General features: G+C 36.6%; 1 protein-coding gene across 1 annotated transcript in view; it reads right to left on the bottom strand.

Moving 5' to 3' along the window:
• CNTN5 (contactin 5) overlaps window positions 1-19,996 on the bottom strand; it is a 284,657-nt gene that overhangs the window by 250,933 nt on the left and 13,728 nt on the right. Inside the window, exons 3-4 of the mRNA XM_009334878.1 lie at window positions 15,051-15,174; window positions 9,549-9,724 (exon numbers count right to left, since the gene is read on the bottom strand). Coding sequence (XP_009333153.1) covers window positions 9,549-9,724; window positions 15,051-15,174 — 300 coding nt within the window. The remainder of the gene's footprint in view (window positions 1-9,548; window positions 9,725-15,050; window positions 15,175-19,996) is intronic.

Raw genomic sequence — 19,996 nt, 5'->3', positions numbered from 1 at the left:
ACACTGTGCAAGAAATTTCAAGTAAAACTAGACTTTTAATTTGAAAGAAGGTACCATAATCTCACCACAATCTGCACACCACTATCTGCAACGCCTGGAAGGCTGTAAGGAGAGAGATGACATGATAATTACCAAAAGTTAATCTGAGTTAGAACTTGCAAAGGAAATTTAGAAATCATTGTCTGGTCTTGGCACAGAATTCTCCTTCAGCCTTTTAAAATTTCTCCTACTTAGTAATGCTACTCTGAATTATTGTCATCTATATTTAAATGCCAAGACTAATGCTTCATTAGCATGATAGATTAGATTATGAAAGATAGGTAAGTAGGTTATAGGCAGGTTAAACACCAGCCTTCCAGTCCTGCAGAGAAATGCACAATGCTAAAATGAGAAGTCAGTAGATGTACTATGCATCTTTAAATGATTGCTGTAATTACATTTCAAACTGTGTCTCCCTACATGACTGATTTCTATTAATGCTTCCACAGAACACAAAATATAAAATGTATTGTTTAAAGCACATTTTCAGAGTTAAAGACTGAGCAGAACTTAAACCTCAGAATACTTTTTTGGCATCAAAACTTATGTAGCAATAAATGAACTTGACAAGATTAATAAATCTCATTTCCATTTGAATACTTTGAAATAATCGTAACTTTTCTGGTGTTTGATGGATACGAGGATCAATGAGGTTGAAGTTATGCCTATGTGCAATTCAAATGGAATGAGATAGTAAATGTTGCTCAATGGAGTACATCCAGAATTGATACCCTTTTCTGAAGCTAGCAACTTATTATAATGAGAATCAGATTTGCACTGTATTGATGTATAATCCCTAATTAGGGATCTGACCTCAATTGTTCAAGCTGCCTTCATTCTAATACCACCGTGCAAAAGAATAAATGCTTCTGCTTCAGAGCTTCCTGAGTTTCGGGTCTCAGCTTTGTCAAAATGCCCCTCTCAGGCTGAGGTAATGTGTGATTTCACCACATAGAAGTCAAATAGGTGAAGTGAAGGAATGAATTAGTTGTTTGTAAGGACACATGCAGAGTAACCAGTTTCTTTTAGGATAACAAGGAAAGGCTAATATTTTTGCCTTACAGAATATCTCTGGAACACAGTGCTGGTTAGTATGGTCTTCTCATGTTCCGAAAGTCTTCATGTTTAGCTGGGATTCTTCAGACTTAATCTCCTATATTAAGATGTCTGTCCCAAGTATTTTATAACTGAGACATCGAGATGCAGACTGAGAATTAAGGAAGGATGGACACAGACTAAACCAAAATTTGAGTAGCTTTGTTTAGTGCTTTTTAAAATTAATTTTTTTCATATTTTTTTCATATAGTAAAAGTTATAAAATTACATTATTTCAGACAACTATGGCATGTCTGATTCATACATTAAAGATGCAGTGTATGCATTTCCCCTAGTATGCTGAAGACTTAATTCAAGATACTCAGACTTTGTCTATGCTAGTATAGTGAAAAGTATCAAGAAATAGTCTCCTGCACTGGACTTTCATCACGGACACTGTCACAGTGTTAGAAGTGTCCATGGGATTCTTTGGTAGGACCACCGCCTTCTCCAAGACAATTCTTGTCACATTTTGTGTGTTAGCAGGAGTGACTAGGGGCCATTCCCAAAAGACAGTTTAGAAGTACTCTGTGTCTTGGAAGACAAAAGAGTTTAAAAGTATGGATGTGGACCTTTCCATACAATTTGTTCTCAGTGCTAAGGAATGTTTAATTTACTAGCATAGACACAGAACCCTTTTTGGAACTGACAAGATGATACTGATTCAAGGCAGCAGGGAGAAGATAAAACAGAATTTACCCACCCTCCTCTTGTCTTCGAGGAAAGAAAGCATTTGCTTTTCTATATAGGAAAGAATTGGGTTTCCTCTGCTCTTTAAAGTGATCTAGTCCAGGGGCAAGGCAGTTGGTCTTTTAAAACTGGTGTAGCAATGGAAAAATAGAAACTTGCTACAATTCTCAGACAGCTTCAAAAACAGAAATAAAGGGACAGAAATACACATAGCAAGTCTACCAGAGCTCTTAGCTGGTCTTATGCTATTACAGATTAGTCGCTGTAGATAGGGTCAGGAGACCATTTCTGAAGACATGCTGCATGCTTTGTGTGGAAGGGGAATTCCAGGAGACAAGGTGTGTATTTTTTTGTCCTAAAGCTTTCAGTGGATATCACTCTTGAATACAGTTGAAATCCCATAGGGTTTATTGCCTGGCCATACTCATTAGTGGTCTGTTTGGAAATTTGAACAATGGATAAATATTCATTCACTTTGGCATTCTTGTCAGAAAGAGTGGATGCTGTCTTCACAGTTTTAGGTGACCTCTCAAGTGCTGATTTCATTTATTTCTCCAGACTTGCTTTCGGACTTGGATGAAAGATTCACCTATGTAAAGCAAGGTCGAAGGCAGATTTTCATCAAAGATTTACCATAACCACAATGATGAACGCAGATCTATCTTTTCCAACAGAGAACGGCTTCTTTGAGAACGGCTGGATATAAGGAGTTGTAATGAGTTTTGCTATTTTTAAGGCATGAATTTTATTATTCTAAGCTGTTTATTCACTTTAGGAAAGAAAGGATCAAGAAATGAATGGCAGAAGGCTTAATTAAACCTATTATGTGTCTGTCATGATGACACTATGGTAACAAATCCATACAGACTGTCAACTCTTGCTTTAGAAATTCTCATGTTTAACAACAACAAAGAGTTTAAGCATGTGCTTAATTTTAAGCACGTATATCATCCCATCAACTTCAAAAAGATTATGCAAATACTTTAAGATTAAATACTTTTTTAGACTAGGGCCAAAGTTCTTAGCACCTTGCACCATTGAACTTAATTGTATAAGCTAAATGTTTCTAAACAACAAAGTAAGTATCACTACAGTTAAAATTCAAATAACTTGGTTTTCCAAAGTTGAAATTAAACAAAAAGTTCTAATTTGACTCAAAGCTTCATTTTTTTACCATTTTTATATGAAAAAATACATATCTTTCAGTTTGAAATTCTTTCTGATTCTCTTAACAAAAGAAAGGACTAGATCTGCAGAATTGTAAAGTAGATATGTGTAAGTGGTTTGAACATTTATGTGGGAAACTGTGGCCCAGGGGGTTGATCCAAGTCCTATAGTCACTGAAGACCTTAGCCTTGAAATCTCATTTTGTAAGAAAGATCTCACAATCTTTCCTTGTGAAATTGTCCCACCTTGCACAAATAAACAATGGAAGAGATATGAAGCAGAATCTCCACATCTGAACTAGAAGTCAGATCCCTTCCTTCAGTAAGATAACACAATTTCCTCAGTCTTCATTTACCTGAAACTACTCGTGGAGTGTGACACAAATTCATATTAATCTGAGGTTCACTGGATGATATTCTTCAATAATAAAGTATTTATGAATAAAATGCAACCAGTCCTATATACAATGAATTTTTTCTGTCATGTACACCTGGTTTGCAGGTGTATCTTAAGCATGCATTTCCCCCAGACAGCAACTTGGAATTATGCAGAAAAAAATCCAAAAGTTTTATAGTGCAAATCACTATTGTAGCTGTAGCTATTCTTAACCAACATAGTAATATTCTTCACGTTGGTGTGACGGTTTCAGAGCAAAGCAATACCCAACCTAGGCTGTATTACAGGATGATCAGGGACATTTTTAAAAATGAAAGTATGACTAGTTGCATTCTGATTTCTTTTCCCACTTCAGCTTGTTTTCATCTTTCTTTTAAAGTATTTAATACTATTTAGCTTTGTATGGTTTAGAAGAAAATGTTGATATTGTAATGTGATCAAACATTTTGTTATGTTGCATATTCTGGAATTAAAATGAGAAATCAAGGTTTTTCTCATGTATAGAGGGTTGTAATTAAATCAACTCTTTACAAATTAATACTAGGAAATTATGTAGTAAACCCAATAAGATGTCCAGGGAACATGATGGCAAGAAAGAAAACATGGATCATTAAGCTCATTTCTTAGGAGGTGAACTCACTAACAGGCTGTCAGAAGTGTGCCGTGATGGAACGGGCAGTGCACAGGCTGTCTCCCCAGAAAACTATTGATTTATATGTCTGCATCATGGCTGACTTCTTATTCTGTACATCACTGGACAGTCATGGTAGCTCATCAATTGGAAAAGGACATTTAAATTGTATCTAATCAATACCCTTCTCTGTAGATTAAATGAGAAAATAGATTTAATAAAAAATAAGGAAAATGATACAAAGAAGCCAGTGGCAATCAGATTAAGAAAATTGCAGTGAGGAGTCTCATAAATGACAGGTGAGAAGTTATTTCCCCCTACCACTTCTTTTTTTATCCCCCTACCACCATTTTTTTTAGCCCAGGCTGTAAATATCATGGAGATGGTAGGTTTGTGAAAGGTTGAATAATCCACAGATAGAGAAAAGCAATTTTGTTTTGTGACCTAATGGAATACAGGGATTGTACATGTGGCAAAGGTAAGCACAAAATACATTCACTGTTATAGCCAAAGTTGTAGTCAAAGCCACTGTTCCAAAGAGAGGCTGTGGAACCCAGCACAAAAATCTGCAGCTGTTGTGCAGTAAGGCAGGTAGATTTAGTCAATTTGGAAATTCTGTATTTTTTTCAATTTTCCATCAGGCTCAAGTCACTTATTCTTTTTTAGCTCATGTACAGATGCCGAAAGTAGCCAACACTGAGAAATTAATATTAAAGTTTAATTTTTAAATCCTCCCTTTATGTTACACAAATTTCTAACAACAGAAATAAGAGGAGATAAGAGACCAAACTAAAACCATCTAACAATGTATGTGTGCTTAGTGCGTAAGTTACTTCATAAAACTTTTACACTTTGTTATTAAGTTTCATACCCTCAAAACACTTTTGATGTTGTGCACTTCTTTAAAATTACTAGGTGTTCAACAAAGTTAGGTGTCTGCTTGCAGCAACTATGAGTTTGCTATGCTTGCTTTATTTGGCTGATGCTCTTGCCTTCATATATACACAATTTTTCTTAATGGAGTAAAAACTTAAGCTAGAATAACTATCTTTCCCTTTTCTATTTCCATTGACTGCAGAATCTTTAAAGATGTGTTTGGGATTTGAATAAGTCTTCCATAGAGCTAGCCACACCCAGAACTACAAAATTCATTAACGTTAAGATGGGCCAAAGGAATTCGGTAATTATTCCTCTAATGCTCTTACATTTTAATGAACTGATAAGAATCTTGTTAAGAAAACAATATACTTCGTATATGAACTATTCCTTGTGATTGTGAAGTATAAATGACATTTGAAGCTGTAGCAAACTGATAAGCTTTTTATTTTTTTAACAACCTGCTATGAGCAAACTTCTGAAATGTGACTTTAAACATATAATTTTTGTGATCAAGAATTCCGATTTGCTTGACATTTTGTCAGTGTTATCTTTGGGCTTTTTTCCCCCATTTTTTCTGCATAAAATTCTATTGAAGACAAAAGAAATTCCTGGCAAATATTTGCTTTTATTGACAATATATTTATCCTTAATTTCTGTTACAGTATGGGTTTTTTCTCTTTTTTTTTTTCTTACTTTCTTAAAATAGCATAAAACACCATGACCTTGGGTATGAAAGATCATAAGAAATGCAAAGAAGAGAAAAAAAGAGGAGAACTTTTTCGGTGCTTAAATCTTCATAAATGTTTGCTATGAGAGTTTAAAATTTTGAGCAGACCTTTAACTGCACATAACTGGTCTTTCCACTTTGCTCCATAAAAATAACCAGTGATACAGGAGGCTATTTCAAATGTTACATGTCTAAACATGTATAAAATAATGTTCATTTTATAACTCTTTCTCTTTCAAATCCAAAGACATTGTATAAGTATTTCAAAGTCCTATTTTAATTATGCACACAAATGCAAATGATACAGTACATAAACATTTACATTTGTAATGCATCACCAATGCTGAACTACATGATAATAACCATAGCAACTGGACTTTTGGCCATGCAATTGTGAGAAAATGAAGAGCCAATGCAATAAACATGCTCTCCTTTTTCAAGTTTCATGATATTTTGCATAGGCACATGTCCTGGTTTCGGCAGGGGTAGAGTTAATTTCTTTCCTAGTAGCTGGTACAGTGCTGTGTTTTGGATTTAGGATGAGAACAAAGTTGATAACGCACCGATGTTTTAGTTGCCAACTGAGGTTAAATCACGACAGCACATTACAGCACATGCTTTTTCCTGTAAGACAGTGTCAAAGGCCTTGTTTAATGGTCCCTGTTGTTTCCTTTTGAACTGTATGCCATTTCTCTCTTTAATTAGAAGAACAGCTCTTCAAGCTGCAAAGACATAACTATTTTCCACAGCAGTAAAACCATGCATTCAAGTGAGTCCATTAACTTAATTTTTAATTTTTTTCTGTGAAAGTGGTAAGTTTCTAAGCTTCTGGAATCCATGGCTTTCAGTGAAAAAAGGGAAACTGAATGGCATTATGTGTAGCTCTGTATCTCATAATCAGAAATGCCTTGGTTTATCCTTGGGGTTATAAATTACCCTTCAAGCCATTAGAGCCCAGTAAAATTGCAGGGCACCTATTACTTTAATTACTTTAAGGTTAGGACCTTTCCTTACAAAAATCTTTTTCAATGCTTTACTTTCTATCTACTGAAAATAACTAGAGATATGCAAGCCTGCTGTTAGCAAGCAATACTATAAAATGTCCTACTTCAACTATACTGAAATTTTATCTTACAGTATTTCATCATAAGCATGACATTTTTAAAATTCTTATATTTATTTCAGGGTAATGTAAGCTAATCTTTGTCTAGTCCATCGCTACTTATCTATATAATGCTTTAGAGCTCAATGTTAATTACTGTATGAACATAGTCTAATCTAAAGACCATTTAATTGTATACTATCTCAGCTAAGGCTGTTTTCAGGTAATTAATGAATTTAAATGCAAGAAAAAGAGTTATTAATAAATAAGATGTCATATATTACTTGGTTAAAATATCTTAATATGGAAAATTTCCTAATTTATTTCAGAAAGATTGTGATTACAGAAGTTTTTCTAGATATGAAGTAAGAGGTTTCCAAAATATTATGTTTTAAATCATAAAACCATCCTTCATGCTGTAAAGCAAAGATCTTCCCTTTAAGCATCTGAAAAGCACATTTCAGTTTCTTAAAGGAAATAAAAAGTATTAGCACTTTGGGAACCAGTGTAAACTTTATATCACCCAAGATATCAGGATGAAAGTATTGCATTCTTTGCTTCAAGAAAATTTATCTGAAATTTCTGGTCAAATTCAAGACAGTGTCTTAGATATTTTAAAGCTGAAATCACAATGAAAATCTTTATTTTAAATTTACTTTGGATCTGACTTACTAAAACATTTCTGTGATATAAGCTTCTGATAGGTTGCTATGAGTTTACAGTATGGTGACACCAATTTATACTCTGAGTTGCTGCATGATGCAAATACTGTTTCAACAGGAACACATCAGCCATTTAAGATCAGGGATTTGAAGAAGCATTAAATCAAGAGTGGGAGTGTCATGCTACAAAGAAGTTGAACTACAAATATACATTGAACTTGAAATCACTCTTGTGAAGGGGTTGCTCATGAACTTCTAAGAGAACTTCAACCAGTTATGACTCTCTATCCTTTTTTAAAGATTTCTGTGTGCTTATAATGGCCTCTTCCCTCTCGCAAGTTCTGCAGCATTGTTTGCTACACCTCAATGCTTCCAGCTAGCATTCCTCCATTAACCTTGCCTGGGAAACTTTCATTACAATTCCCAAGTAAATACTTTAATGAACAGAAGTCACATTCAAGCCATTGTAGTATAACAACTTTGATACCTGCAAAAACAGGTGCGCAAGCTAATAATAATTTTAAAATCCAGTAAGAATAAACCCACCAAACCCAACCTCTTCTTTCTTTTTTTTTTTTTTTACAACCTTATCTAAATTTGTTTTATTGGAGGAGATAATATTGTAACTAGAAGTACATGGGGTCCTGAATGAACTGTGGATATAGCTACTGAAACTCATAGGCCTTCTGTTGTTTGAGCTCCAACTCTCACTTTCTCTGTATTATTTTTTCAGCTTGAGGTCAAATGGCCACCTGTTAGCCATGCTCCTGATATGGGAACAGAAAGCTGAGGTTCAGAGCCCTGGGACTTATCTATATTTACCAGTTGTCAGGTTCTCTAACCAAGTGATTTGTTTTATGATATTTTTCTTGTCTAAAAGATAAAATGTAGCAGAATTTTCTCAGAGCTACGTTTAAGACTGAGGTCCAATAATACTGTGATAAGACCACTGTTGCGATGTTTAGAGTTTTAAACATACTGTCCTGGCATGAGGAAACTTTGACAAATGTCAGTATTGCTCCCAGCTCAGAAGTAGGTGGACAGTGCCATGATCTTGCTAACAAATACCTTGACAGGATCTGCAGCAGATAAGACTAAAGCTATAGATTTGAGAGGTCTGCCTTCACCAGGAAGGGGTGGATTAAGGGAGAATCTCAGACCCCACACTATCTCTGCTGAGTTCTCCACACCACCAGATGTGTTAGTAGACATGCAGGTAGGCAACTTGTCCTTAACCCCACTGTTCTCCAGTTATGGCTATAAGATCATCTGCCTCTTGTTTCATGGTAATGTCCTTGGATCTGAGAAATCAGGGTGGAGTTCTTTTTGCATCCCTGCCTCTTAAAAACCCCTCATGGTAGGATTTACCTAGATAAAGCAATAAAATGGTGTTGGTTGCCCTCCTGTAAAGTGCTGAAGGGAAGTCAGGGTTGGAGGTAGAATATCTGAAATTCTGTGCCTGTTTTTCCTGATAGTATGTTTGAAAAAGAACATGCTACAGATAGACCATAGCATTTACTTGGGATCATGAACTGTTGATAGCTTCTAGAAAGTATATTGTAGTGAATGATTTCAAAAGCTATGACATTTTCAGTTTCTATTAACAACAAAAAAACACTCTCAGTCTCATAATGTATGAATGTTTGCATGATATGTATGCATAAATATGGACATAAAACATGTATATTTATATACATATATACATACAAAACTATGCTCTCACACACATAGTTATAGGTGCAGATTATCCTACAGATATATAGGCAGTTTATCCCTAACCCTATCCCTACCCCTAAACTCTATTCCTAAATTTACAGTTCTTTCTCTCCTGCTCAGGTGATGTGGCAAAGTGATACATGTTTCAGGAAACCAGCAATGAGTGAAATATATTGTTGTGGAGTATTCAAGTACGTCATTAAAGGATAGCATTTAGGATAACATACTAAAGTTATTTTCCCTGATAGTTGGTTCTATTTTAGTAGTACAAAGTCCACAGAAAATCACTCCTTCCCACTAAGCATTTTATTTCTAATTTTGAGATCTTAGCCCAACAAAGTCAGTGAACAGTATAACTTGTGTAATGGATTCAAATTACCATTTAGAGCCTTATCAAGCAATGTAAAGATCTGATTTATCCATGTTAAAAAAATTGTTACTCACATGCAAACTGAAGAACAGCCTCTCTGCTTAAAATACTGCCAAACATGTTGGTGGTTAAACACTGATACTGTCCAGAATCCTTCATTTCACTGGGGTTGTTGATGATCAAACTTCCTTCTATTAAACTGAAGCGATAATCACTTTCAATGTCGATTGCAGTTCCATTTCGAAGCCATCTTAGGAAAAAAGAAAGAAACTCCTTGAGCCTTTTATGGCCAAAGGCAGGCATCAAGCTTAGCATACAGAACCTGACAGCCCTGGCAGTTACTAAGGAGGACGGCTACTCAAAGGTACCCTGTGCAGGAACCCACTACTTTGGCAAAGCTTTGGATGGAGAAATTCCACAACACGTGCCTGACAAAAGCTAAGTTTTTCTGAAAAAACACAAGTAAAACCAGATCTTCAACATCTGAACAGAAAGCATATTCTTTGTTTTGCCTATGCTGAATCAAATTAGTAACCTCTATTTTTTTCTTTTTTTTCCCCCCAAAAAACTATCGTCCATAAAGGCTTCAGACTTAAAACCTGTTTAACAGATGCATCCTTTATGTAAAAAATTGGACTTTAACCGTGCTTATGATAATCAGTGTTTCAATTCACATTTCATCATTAAAGCCTTAGGCCTAGATGAGCTTAGCATCTTCGTAGAGCTGAGTCTGCATGGCATGACAGCAAGGAACCTTTCTTTTCAATTCTTTCAGCATTTGTTCTTCTGGGCCCAAGAAACGGAGAAGCCCGATTTAAATACAGAAAGTAGAAGAGCAAGGCCTGTGACGAGCACGGAGGTAGACTGATGTACGTAGGCTGTTATGAAATAAAGGATGTCGGCAATGGACGGAGGCAAAGCAGTATCAGCTGGGCCAGGACACACGAAATTCAGAGAAGTCTGGTCCAGGGGAGACTGGAATTAGCTGGCACCTGTTCAAGGGTAATGCCTGGCAGCTACCAGGTAAATGGAAAATAAGATCAAATGAGGAGTTGGCAGAGGGAATGCTAAGTTTGGGAGGTGTTTGGGAGTGAAATGAGAAGCCTGGACAGTAAAGACAGGGATGGGAGTGAAGATAAGGTGGAAAAAGTCAGGCTGTAGAAAACATTAGAAAGTATCACACCTGAGCCAAAGCATTGAATAATTCCTGAACAAACACTTCTTTTTCTGAGGTTTCAGAAGTAACCTAAGAGTCTCATAATTTTTCTGTTGTGTGAGTGGGTTTTGGGTTGTTTTTTTTTCCCCCTGGACATTCTCTGCCAAAAAGCCTCACCCCTTTCATTCATCTCCAGACTGAAACAACAAACCCTGCACTAATCCACTGGCTGCAAGAGAAAAGATTTTGTGTGGTAGATTAATAGACTCCAGTATGCTGGAATAACCCGGGGGTGGTGGTGGTGGTGGTGGTGGTGGTGGTGGTGTTGCAGTATCTCAGTTAAAAAATAATAACCCACATAAGAAGACTTTTTAGATTTGTTTTTGTGTTAAACTGTATAGAACATGAAATTGTTAAAAGAATGCAAAGAAGAGATAAGCAGTGTGAACAGGTACGGCACAGCTATTATGATGCACAGATATTTCCTTCATCGCTAGTTCACAGTCATTCTGCAATTTCAAAGTTGCCTCAGGAAATTGCCAGGCACTTCCAAGCTTTGCGAGAGTTCAGCAAAGGCGAAGAACTTGGCAACATCTAGACTCCAGAGGCAACTTTAATGAAGCAAAATGATTATCAGTTCACCCTATCTTGTTAACATTCATGGTGAATGAGGTACAGACAGCAGAATTCAGCTGAAGTAGCTCTGAATTTTTCTAATTCCAAAGGTCAGAATTGCCAGAATTAAGGTGAACTGTGGAACTATTGTTTGCCCCCTTTTTTCATGATTGGACTTTTGATCACAGAGGACCCCTGCTTCATTCAATGTAAGAAATGAAACACCATTGGCAATATATTTATGTTGCAAAGGATACTAGGGAAATGTCTGTAGGATTCACTACATTTTTAGAGATTCATACATAGCAGAGCTAAAAAGAAGAGGAACATTTCATCTTGAACAATTTATTAATGATTCAAGATTTTGAATGAAATCATAATGAAAGTTAACTTTTACACATGCATATATATTCATATATATATGAAATAAAAATTCAAAATTAATTGATCCAGAAATGATGAGAGATTTAGATAAGGAAAAAGTCAGAATTACATGTTTTGGCATTTCCAAATGGGAACTGACACAAAATTCAGTTTGTTTTAATTAGCTTTCTTCACTTAGTTTCATTTTCAGTTAAAGTCAATGCAAAAATATTTTTTTGTAATGCTACCGCAAAACTTTGGATCTTGATTGCTGCCTGCCTATATATCTTGGGGTCCATCCTGAATGATTGTATTCCCCTCATATAATCCAAGCACATTAGAGGAAAAGCAACACTGAATTGTGTGACGTGTTTTCTTCCAGGTACCCTGACTGATCTGGGATGACAAATATAATACTTAAAATGTAACGAGCTGATAGGGAAAATCAGCTACATTTTTTCTTTAAGACAAGTGACAGATAACATTTCAAAATATTCTCATTTAGCTTAAGCAGACAGAAAGTAATTTTTAAATTTTCTTTTCAACTGCCTTTTCTATCAGGAAATGATATTGACAAAAAATTTCTAACCAGCTTATATGTGTCCTAAGTAAAATAGGAAACGCAGTGTTTCACAAGCAATGAAAGCAGTGTAGTGAAGTGGCATCTCAGGGAATTCTGCACCTGCCTTTAACTCAGTAACACTGGTGACCTGTGAGATCCCACAGGAAGCTTGTGAATGTCTGCATTCCTCATCGAACGTGTCTCAGTTATGTTCTTTATTGTTTGGGTCCTGACTTGTGATACTAAAGTATGATTTGCAGAAATGCCGAGCAAATGGAATCAGTTTATCTCAGGGAGTTATTCCCTAAATGAATGCATTTAGATACCTTAATGACTGGAACTCAAGAAATTAAAAATTGTTATTTCAGGGTAGAGCTTGAACAAGGGGAAAAAAGCTCTTTGCAAGGAAGAAGAAAATCTGAAATGATGTGAGCATTCTCCATTCTGTTAAAATGAAGTAATGTCCTAGCAAAAAAAAAGAATTTGTAAACAGGTTATGAACACTGTGTCATAAGTTATTCAGACTAAGGAAATGAATTAAAATGGCAGAGACAACTTAATTTTGGAATTTTTGAGTGCTTTAAATGTTATTTTAATGTAGCTTAAAAAACCAAAAAGTTGTACTGTGCTTTGGTTTTGGCTGAAAATAATTCTTAGCAGCATGGGTCTCACAGCCCATGTAAATAAAGATCTCTATTGTCCAGTGTTTGTAGATAATAGGACAGGGTCTTTGGTGATATGGAAATATCCCTTCTCCTCACTACTTCATATGCCAAAGGTTGGGCAGTGGCATACAACAAACCTTTGCCTATCTATCTGTAGCATTTTTTGAGGCTAATTCCCTCTGCACCTGCCCTGGAGAACAGTATATTCCTCACAAAGTAATTTATATCTCTTTTCCCTTCCCCCAAATGGTAGTGTGTATTGCATATGCTGTACAGACAAGTGGCAACAACAGAAGGAGGAGAAGTTAAACTGTGCTGTTAGAATTAGGCTTTTCAGGTCAAAGCTTTCCTTGCATGAACAGCAGTCAGGAAAGTTTGTTTACAAGTCTGCTGACACCAGTTAATATCTGGAAAACTGAAGGAATGGATATCACAAAATCATAAAACAGCCCAGGTTGGAAGGGACCTCGAAAGATCATTTGGTCCAATCTTTTGTGGAAAAGGGAGCCTAGATGAGTTTATCTAGCATCTTGTTCAATTGCATCTTGAAAACCTCCAGTGATGGGGACTCTGCCACGTCCCTGAGGAGGTTGTTCCAGTCAATGATTGTTCTCACAGTAAAAAATTTATTTCTTATACTGAGATGAAACCTCTCTTCTATGAAACATCCCTTTGCAACTGTTGCCGCTTGCCTTCTCCATGTGGTTCTTTGTGAAAAGAAGAGCCTCTGTCCTCTTTGTAGCTGCCCTTTAAGATATGCTGAAAGTCTGTATTTGTTGATTGCATTCCACTGAGAAAATGCAAAAAACAGTTGGACCAAGAAAGAAAGGAGATGACATAGGTTCTCCAAAGAGAAAATCTCCACAAGAATAATGAGGTTGTCTGGGAGGGCTGAACATAGGGTTCCCCTCTTTTGGTGGGAATTTGTGCCTTTTCCTCATGGTCACATGCTATGTTTAATGGACTGATATCACTTTAACAGTGTGTGGAACTAATATACATATTTTTTTATCAATAAAGCAATGAATATGTAATAGAAATTACACAAGGAATGTCAATGAGGAAGAATGCAACATAGCTTTCATCCCACATGGTGAGGAGTTCATGTAATTCCAGTTTGAAGAATTTCTGGCCACTCATTCCTAATCCCATGTTACATGTTCTAGTCATGCCTGTGCTGTTTGGGGAGGTTGTGCCATGCATCAGATCCATTTAATGACTCACATCTGTTGCAAAGAGGCACATTCAGTGCTGTTGTGATGGGGATATCTGAAGATTGTACTGCCTCTGAATTTCTTCCAGCCATAGAAATGCAAGTTTTGTGATTCAAATAAGTCTAAGGAGAATTCATCCAGAATGCTAAAGAATCAGCAAGTGAAATAAGTGTAAAAGGTAAAACATAAAATGCAGAATTGATGATTGTCACCTATGACAAAGCACAACAATAAGAGTCCTTATGTTCCCTTTGTAAGTGAAGAAGGACTCTATGAGAAAAGATAAAGGGTGTATGGAAAAAAATAGTCAACCATATGTTCTCCCAGCCCTCCTACATCACTTGTAATTTGTATAAAATATGAGCAGAGTCAGATATAGCAAATGTATAAGGTGACTGCAACATACTGTTCCCACCTGTAAGTGAGCACCATTAATAAACTAAAGTCTCAGGTTCACAAGTGTGTCATAACAGATCTGTATAGTACATATCTGTGGCATAATAGTCTGTATGGAAAAATAGGCAACAGACAAAGGAATAAAATGGTGGACTTGTGAGTGAAAAAACACCAAATTTGGCTCAGCCATGGTATCCTGTATTGCATAGTCATGTTATTTAACGTACCCATTCTTTACTGCTTTCCCTATAAAATGGGATAGTATTTCTTGGCTTTATAGATCTTTAGAAAAAAAATCAGTTAAAGATTTTGATCTTGTCAGCTGATACAGACACAAGACAAAAAACTGGACAAAAGGAGTCCCTCCACATGGATAGATATGATGCACAGAGAACATAATTTGAAACTTCACGTATCGCTTTGCCTTTATTCAATACCACTTATGTTCTTGCTTATTCAGAATCAGAAAAAGCATTCAATCAGGAAAGCCATTTGTGTCACGGAGCTGTCTCTTTTATGTTGTTCTCCAAAGCACACTGACTCTCAGGGTGGGATTGCAGTGGCTAATATTCTGAAAACTAAAAAAAAAATTCTAAAACAGGTACCTGTATGTGGGAGTAGGATTTCCACGAGCTTGACAATTCAGAGATACTTTCTTCTCCTCAGAATCAGTTGGAAAAATCACATCATCTGGTTCTTGTACAAACACTGGCCCATAGTCAACACTTTCTGTGGAAATAGAAGTGCTATAGTTTAGGAAGTCTGAATAAATGTAAGTATATTATAGCTTTTATAAAGTGAGATTAAAGTATGCAAAATTATGTTTGTTTTCCAGAGGCTCATATCACATTACTTCAGATGCTATATTAAAAAGCAATAGTTCAAAGAAAAAAAAAAGATAAGGAAGAAATATTACTAAGTTAACAATACAGTATATAGTATGCTTTAAGTGTTCATCATGCCTTAAAATGGCTTTCTCATCAGACATATTTTGCAGTCTAATGAGCAGCTTGAGAGAATGAAGCCAGCAAGAGGAGTTAAATCTGCTTGTAGAGAGCAAGGTAAACAAAAATTTTCCTGCTGCTTGCAGCAGCTTATCTCACAAAGAACTAAGACACAGTTTTCCCCTTTATGTCAAGGAGCTGCTAAGAAAAATCACTTGTAAAATTAATGGCAGCAACTGGTGGCTACTATTAAATAACATATAGCAAATTCTGACATTTCATTTTCCTTCACTGTCTTCTCTAATTTTGGCATGTATCTATATCTTCATATGAATTTACATTTCTGAACAAGAAAAGCTGGATAGACCCATAGAATACATCTATGACTCCAATTCATTCATATTGTGAAGAGGGAAGCGTAACCTTCAGAAAAGTAAAAGGTTCCTGATCATGTAGGTCTGAATAACTAAAATGCTCACTGTGCACTAGAAGACTGGATTTTTAATCAGCTTAGACTTTCTCCAAAGTCTTGAATGATTTAGTCCCATAATGCTCTCCAAATTTAGACTACTAGCCTAGTGATTTGAGTGAGGGGAGATAGTTACATTGTCCTACTACCTGCAATGAAACACATGGGAGCAGGGTTTTCTCTGTCAGTTTTATGGTTTCATATGTTCACATCATAAAAGTCCTCCAACTGGTACTGAGGACAGCATGACACCTTAAGCAGTTTATAACCTCTTGATATATTCGTCTTATCAATACCAGCTTGAAGTAAGAAAGGTGCACCTGAAGACTTTGGGTTTTGGTCATTGACTTATAAAAATTATTTACTGCATTGTTCTACCAAGTCCACACAATTTCAAACACATGTTATGGGTTCACAGTTTTGGGAACTGTGACTTTTTTCATACTGCTAATAGTTTCAGAAAGTTTGGGTGGACAGGAAAAGGTGCATGGGACTATGAGTCTTGGTACAGAGAAGAAAGTCCTGAAGTCTGACAAAGGATGAGAAACATAGGAGACATAGGTCATAGTATGCTAGTTCCGAGATGCAAATTTCCATGTCTTTAAATTCTGCGACATTTTGCGTTTCTCAATTCTATTATTATCATATGGTGAAAAGACCACATGAAAACCCATTATGCTATTCAACCTTCCTTTTTAGTGACTATATACTTATTACACACTTAGTTTGTCTTTTTACACTGCTATTCAAGTGCAGATTTTGAAAATATCTTTATTTTCATGTATATTTGCTTCTGCTGAAATACTCAAATAATTAGCCTGTCAGTTTGTAAAGACAACAAATAAGAGCAGCAGCAATTAGTAGTTTCTGTTTTACATCATTTTCAAGTTTATTAGCCCTTTTTGTAGGACTGTGTAAAGGAGTGTGGATTGTTCTGCATATTTACATTACTTCCATGTTTAGGTATATTACTTTAGTTGGGTGTATTGGCAGAAATATATTTTCTGGGACAGATATCTGCGTTATTAAAAAAACTAAACCACAGTAAGTGATTTCTGATATGTGCTTATATTATTTAACTCCAGTACTAAGTTTTGAGCACTACAGTGAGGCTGCCACAGGGACAATGAAATCAGCTGGGAAAACTTTTTTAAGAAAGGAAAATGTGGGTACAAAAACATTGTATGGATATTTTCTTATAATTTGGTTACCTGCTTCTTACATTGCACAAGATAAAATACTAATGAATCAAGCTAGAGTCTAGCAAAACCAAGAATTAATTAATGAATGCAAAACTAAATCATGGGTTTAGATTTAGGTGTTATTCCATGCAGATTAGTAGGTGTATGGATAGGGAGTATATTCATGAAGCTTAATGATTTTTATCTTCTCTCTAGGAGTGACTCTGTAGAAAAAATAGAATCATAGAATTGTTTAGGTTGGAAAAGACCTTTAAGATCTTCAAGTCCAACCGTTAACCTAGCACTGCCAAGTCCACCACTAAACCATGTCCCTAAGCACAACATCTACATGTCTTTTAAATACCTCCAGGGATGGTGACTCAACCACTTCCCTGGGCAGCCTGTTCCAATGTTTAACATGAGGAAATTTTTCCTCATGTCCAAGCTAAACCTCCCCTGGCACAACTTGAGGCCATTTCCTCTTGTCCTATTGCTAGTTACTTGGGAGAAGAGACCAACCCCCACCTCGCTACAACCTCCTTTCAGGTAGTTGTAGAGAGCAATGAGGTCTCCCCTCAGCCTCCTTTTCTCCAGGCTAAACAACCCCAGTTCCCTCAGCCGCTCCCCATAAGACTTGTGTAGTCTAGGTTTGCTGGAAAGAAAAGAAAAGAAAAAGATGCAATGCTAGGTAGGTGCTGGTGTCACTAGCAGTACAAGTGTTCTTTCTACCTGTACTATTTGCACCAGTAATACTGAAATACTGTGTTGCACTTTCTTTTTGGAAAAATTACCTGAACTCTTTAGGTGGAGGCTGGCATTCTTAATGGTAGTGGCCAAATGTATACTTGTGCTATGTGGAATAAGAAGAACAGGTTTTATTTCTGCCTGCAGTGAAGACAGTGGTAACAGAGAAAGTTCAGTGCATGCAAGTCATGTTCCTAAAAGATTAAAAGATGTAGTTGGCTGCTAATCTGCATTTCAGATGGAGTGTGGAGTACTAGCAGAGATTATTTGGAGACTCAGAAGCAATATAATAGTGAATAAGAACGTTCATCAGTTTGTAGCTAAACTGACTAAATGAATTCTTAGTAAGATCATCTGCACTGCAACAGTATAATTGAAGAAAAAGGTCTATTCTGAAGAAACCAAAGGACTTGCTGAAAAGTCAAGACTATATGTGTATATATATATATAAGGCTTAATAAAGGGGTGATTAAATAAAATGCAATGGGGTGTGGTAAGTGATATGCAAGAAATCATAATAGATCACCTAACAATACTATCTTCATTTAAACTCCAGTGACAGACTTGAAACTGAAAATCTTAAGTGTTCTATGCCTCCTCTCTTTATTTCAAAAGCGATGAAGGAAACACTGAAGATGCAAATATATCATATTTTAAAAATATTTTAAAACTATTTTTTCAAATTAAAATACAGGCTGATTTATAATTAAAGAGAAAACTTAATTTTCTTATACATAATGCTAATAAAAGCTCAAATAAAATGAAGATTTGTGAAGGCTTCAGTATTTGTATCAATGATGGGCACATAGTTTAGCTAGCACTTAGCATCTTGTTAGAGGTAATGGAAAGTTCTGGACTCTTCCAAAACTGACCTGGAACATCACTGGAGGCTTACTGTATTCTCTTTTCTATGCAGGGAGTTTAAAGCTACATTGACACTGTGGGACTTGAGAACATTTCCCAGAAGCCAATGCATGCTCTGCTAATGCTGCTGTTTCATGTGGGATGAGGCTCAGGGATGCAGACCTCATTTCCCTTCCCCTAATACAGATAATGGAGGTAAAGCCAGCTTGCGAGGCATGCAGAGAGTCATAGTGTGAGGCTGCAGATCTGCAAGTCAGTCATGGAGCCAGGACTGAGGACTGAATTGGACCGAATGGTGACTCCACAGCCTTAAATCTCTGAAACAGAGCAATGTGAATAATCACACTAAATTTATATAATCAATCCATTTCCCTAGAACAAATTAAAAAAACCAAATATGCATGGCACTCATAATACAGAGATTTCTAACACTGGAGGATAAAAGTCTGCACTTTCAGTAAAATGTTTAATAGAATTTTGGCTTTTACCACCTTACAAACTTATCAGCTGTTATTTTAAGTAACAATTATTTATTAGTAGTTCTCAACATTTTCATATCAAAGAATCATAGAATCACAGAATTATAGAATCATAGAATAGTTTGGGTTGGAAGGGACCTCTAAAGGTCATCTAGTCCAACCCCCCCGTCGTGGGCAGGGACATCTTCAATTAGATCAGGTTGCTCAGAGCCCCAGCCAACCTGACCTGGAATGTTTCCAGGGATGGGGCATCCACCACCTCTCTGGGCAACCTGCGCCAGTGTTTCACCACCCTCACAGTAAACAATTTCTTCCTTATATCTAGTCTAAATCTACCCACCCTTTAGTTTAAAACCATTCCCCCCTTGTCCTGTCGCAACAGGCCCTGCTAAAAAGTTTGCCACCATCTTTTTTATAAGCCCCCTTGAAGTACTGATAGGCTGCAATAAGGTCTCCCTGAAGCCTTCTCTTCTCTAGGCTGAACAACCCCAACTCTCTCAGCCTTTCTTCATAGGAGAGGTGTTCCATCCCCCTGATCATTTTCATGGCCCTCTTCTGGACCTGCTCCAGCAGCTCCGTGTCTTTCTTATGCTGAGGGTTCCAGGTGCAGGACCTTGCCCTTGGCCTTGTTAAACCTCATAAGGTTCACACGGGCCCACTTCTCCAGCTTGTCCAGGTCTCTCTGGATGGCATCCTGTCCCTCTGGCATGTCGACCGCACCACTCAGCTTGTTGTCATCTGCAAACTTGCTGAGGGTGCCCTCAATCCCACTGTCTATGTCATTGATGAAAATATTAAACAGTACCAGTCCCAATACGGACCCCTGTGGGACGCCACTCGTCACCAATCTCCATCTGGACATTGAGCCCT

This window comes from Pygoscelis adeliae, unplaced genomic scaffold (genome assembly GCF_000699105.1).
Source record: "Pygoscelis adeliae isolate BGI_AS28 unplaced genomic scaffold, ASM69910v1 Scaffold141, whole genome shotgun sequence".
Lineage (NCBI taxonomy): Eukaryota > Metazoa > Chordata > Aves > Sphenisciformes > Spheniscidae > Pygoscelis > Pygoscelis adeliae.
This window is presented reverse-complemented; position numbering and strand designations above follow the sequence as displayed.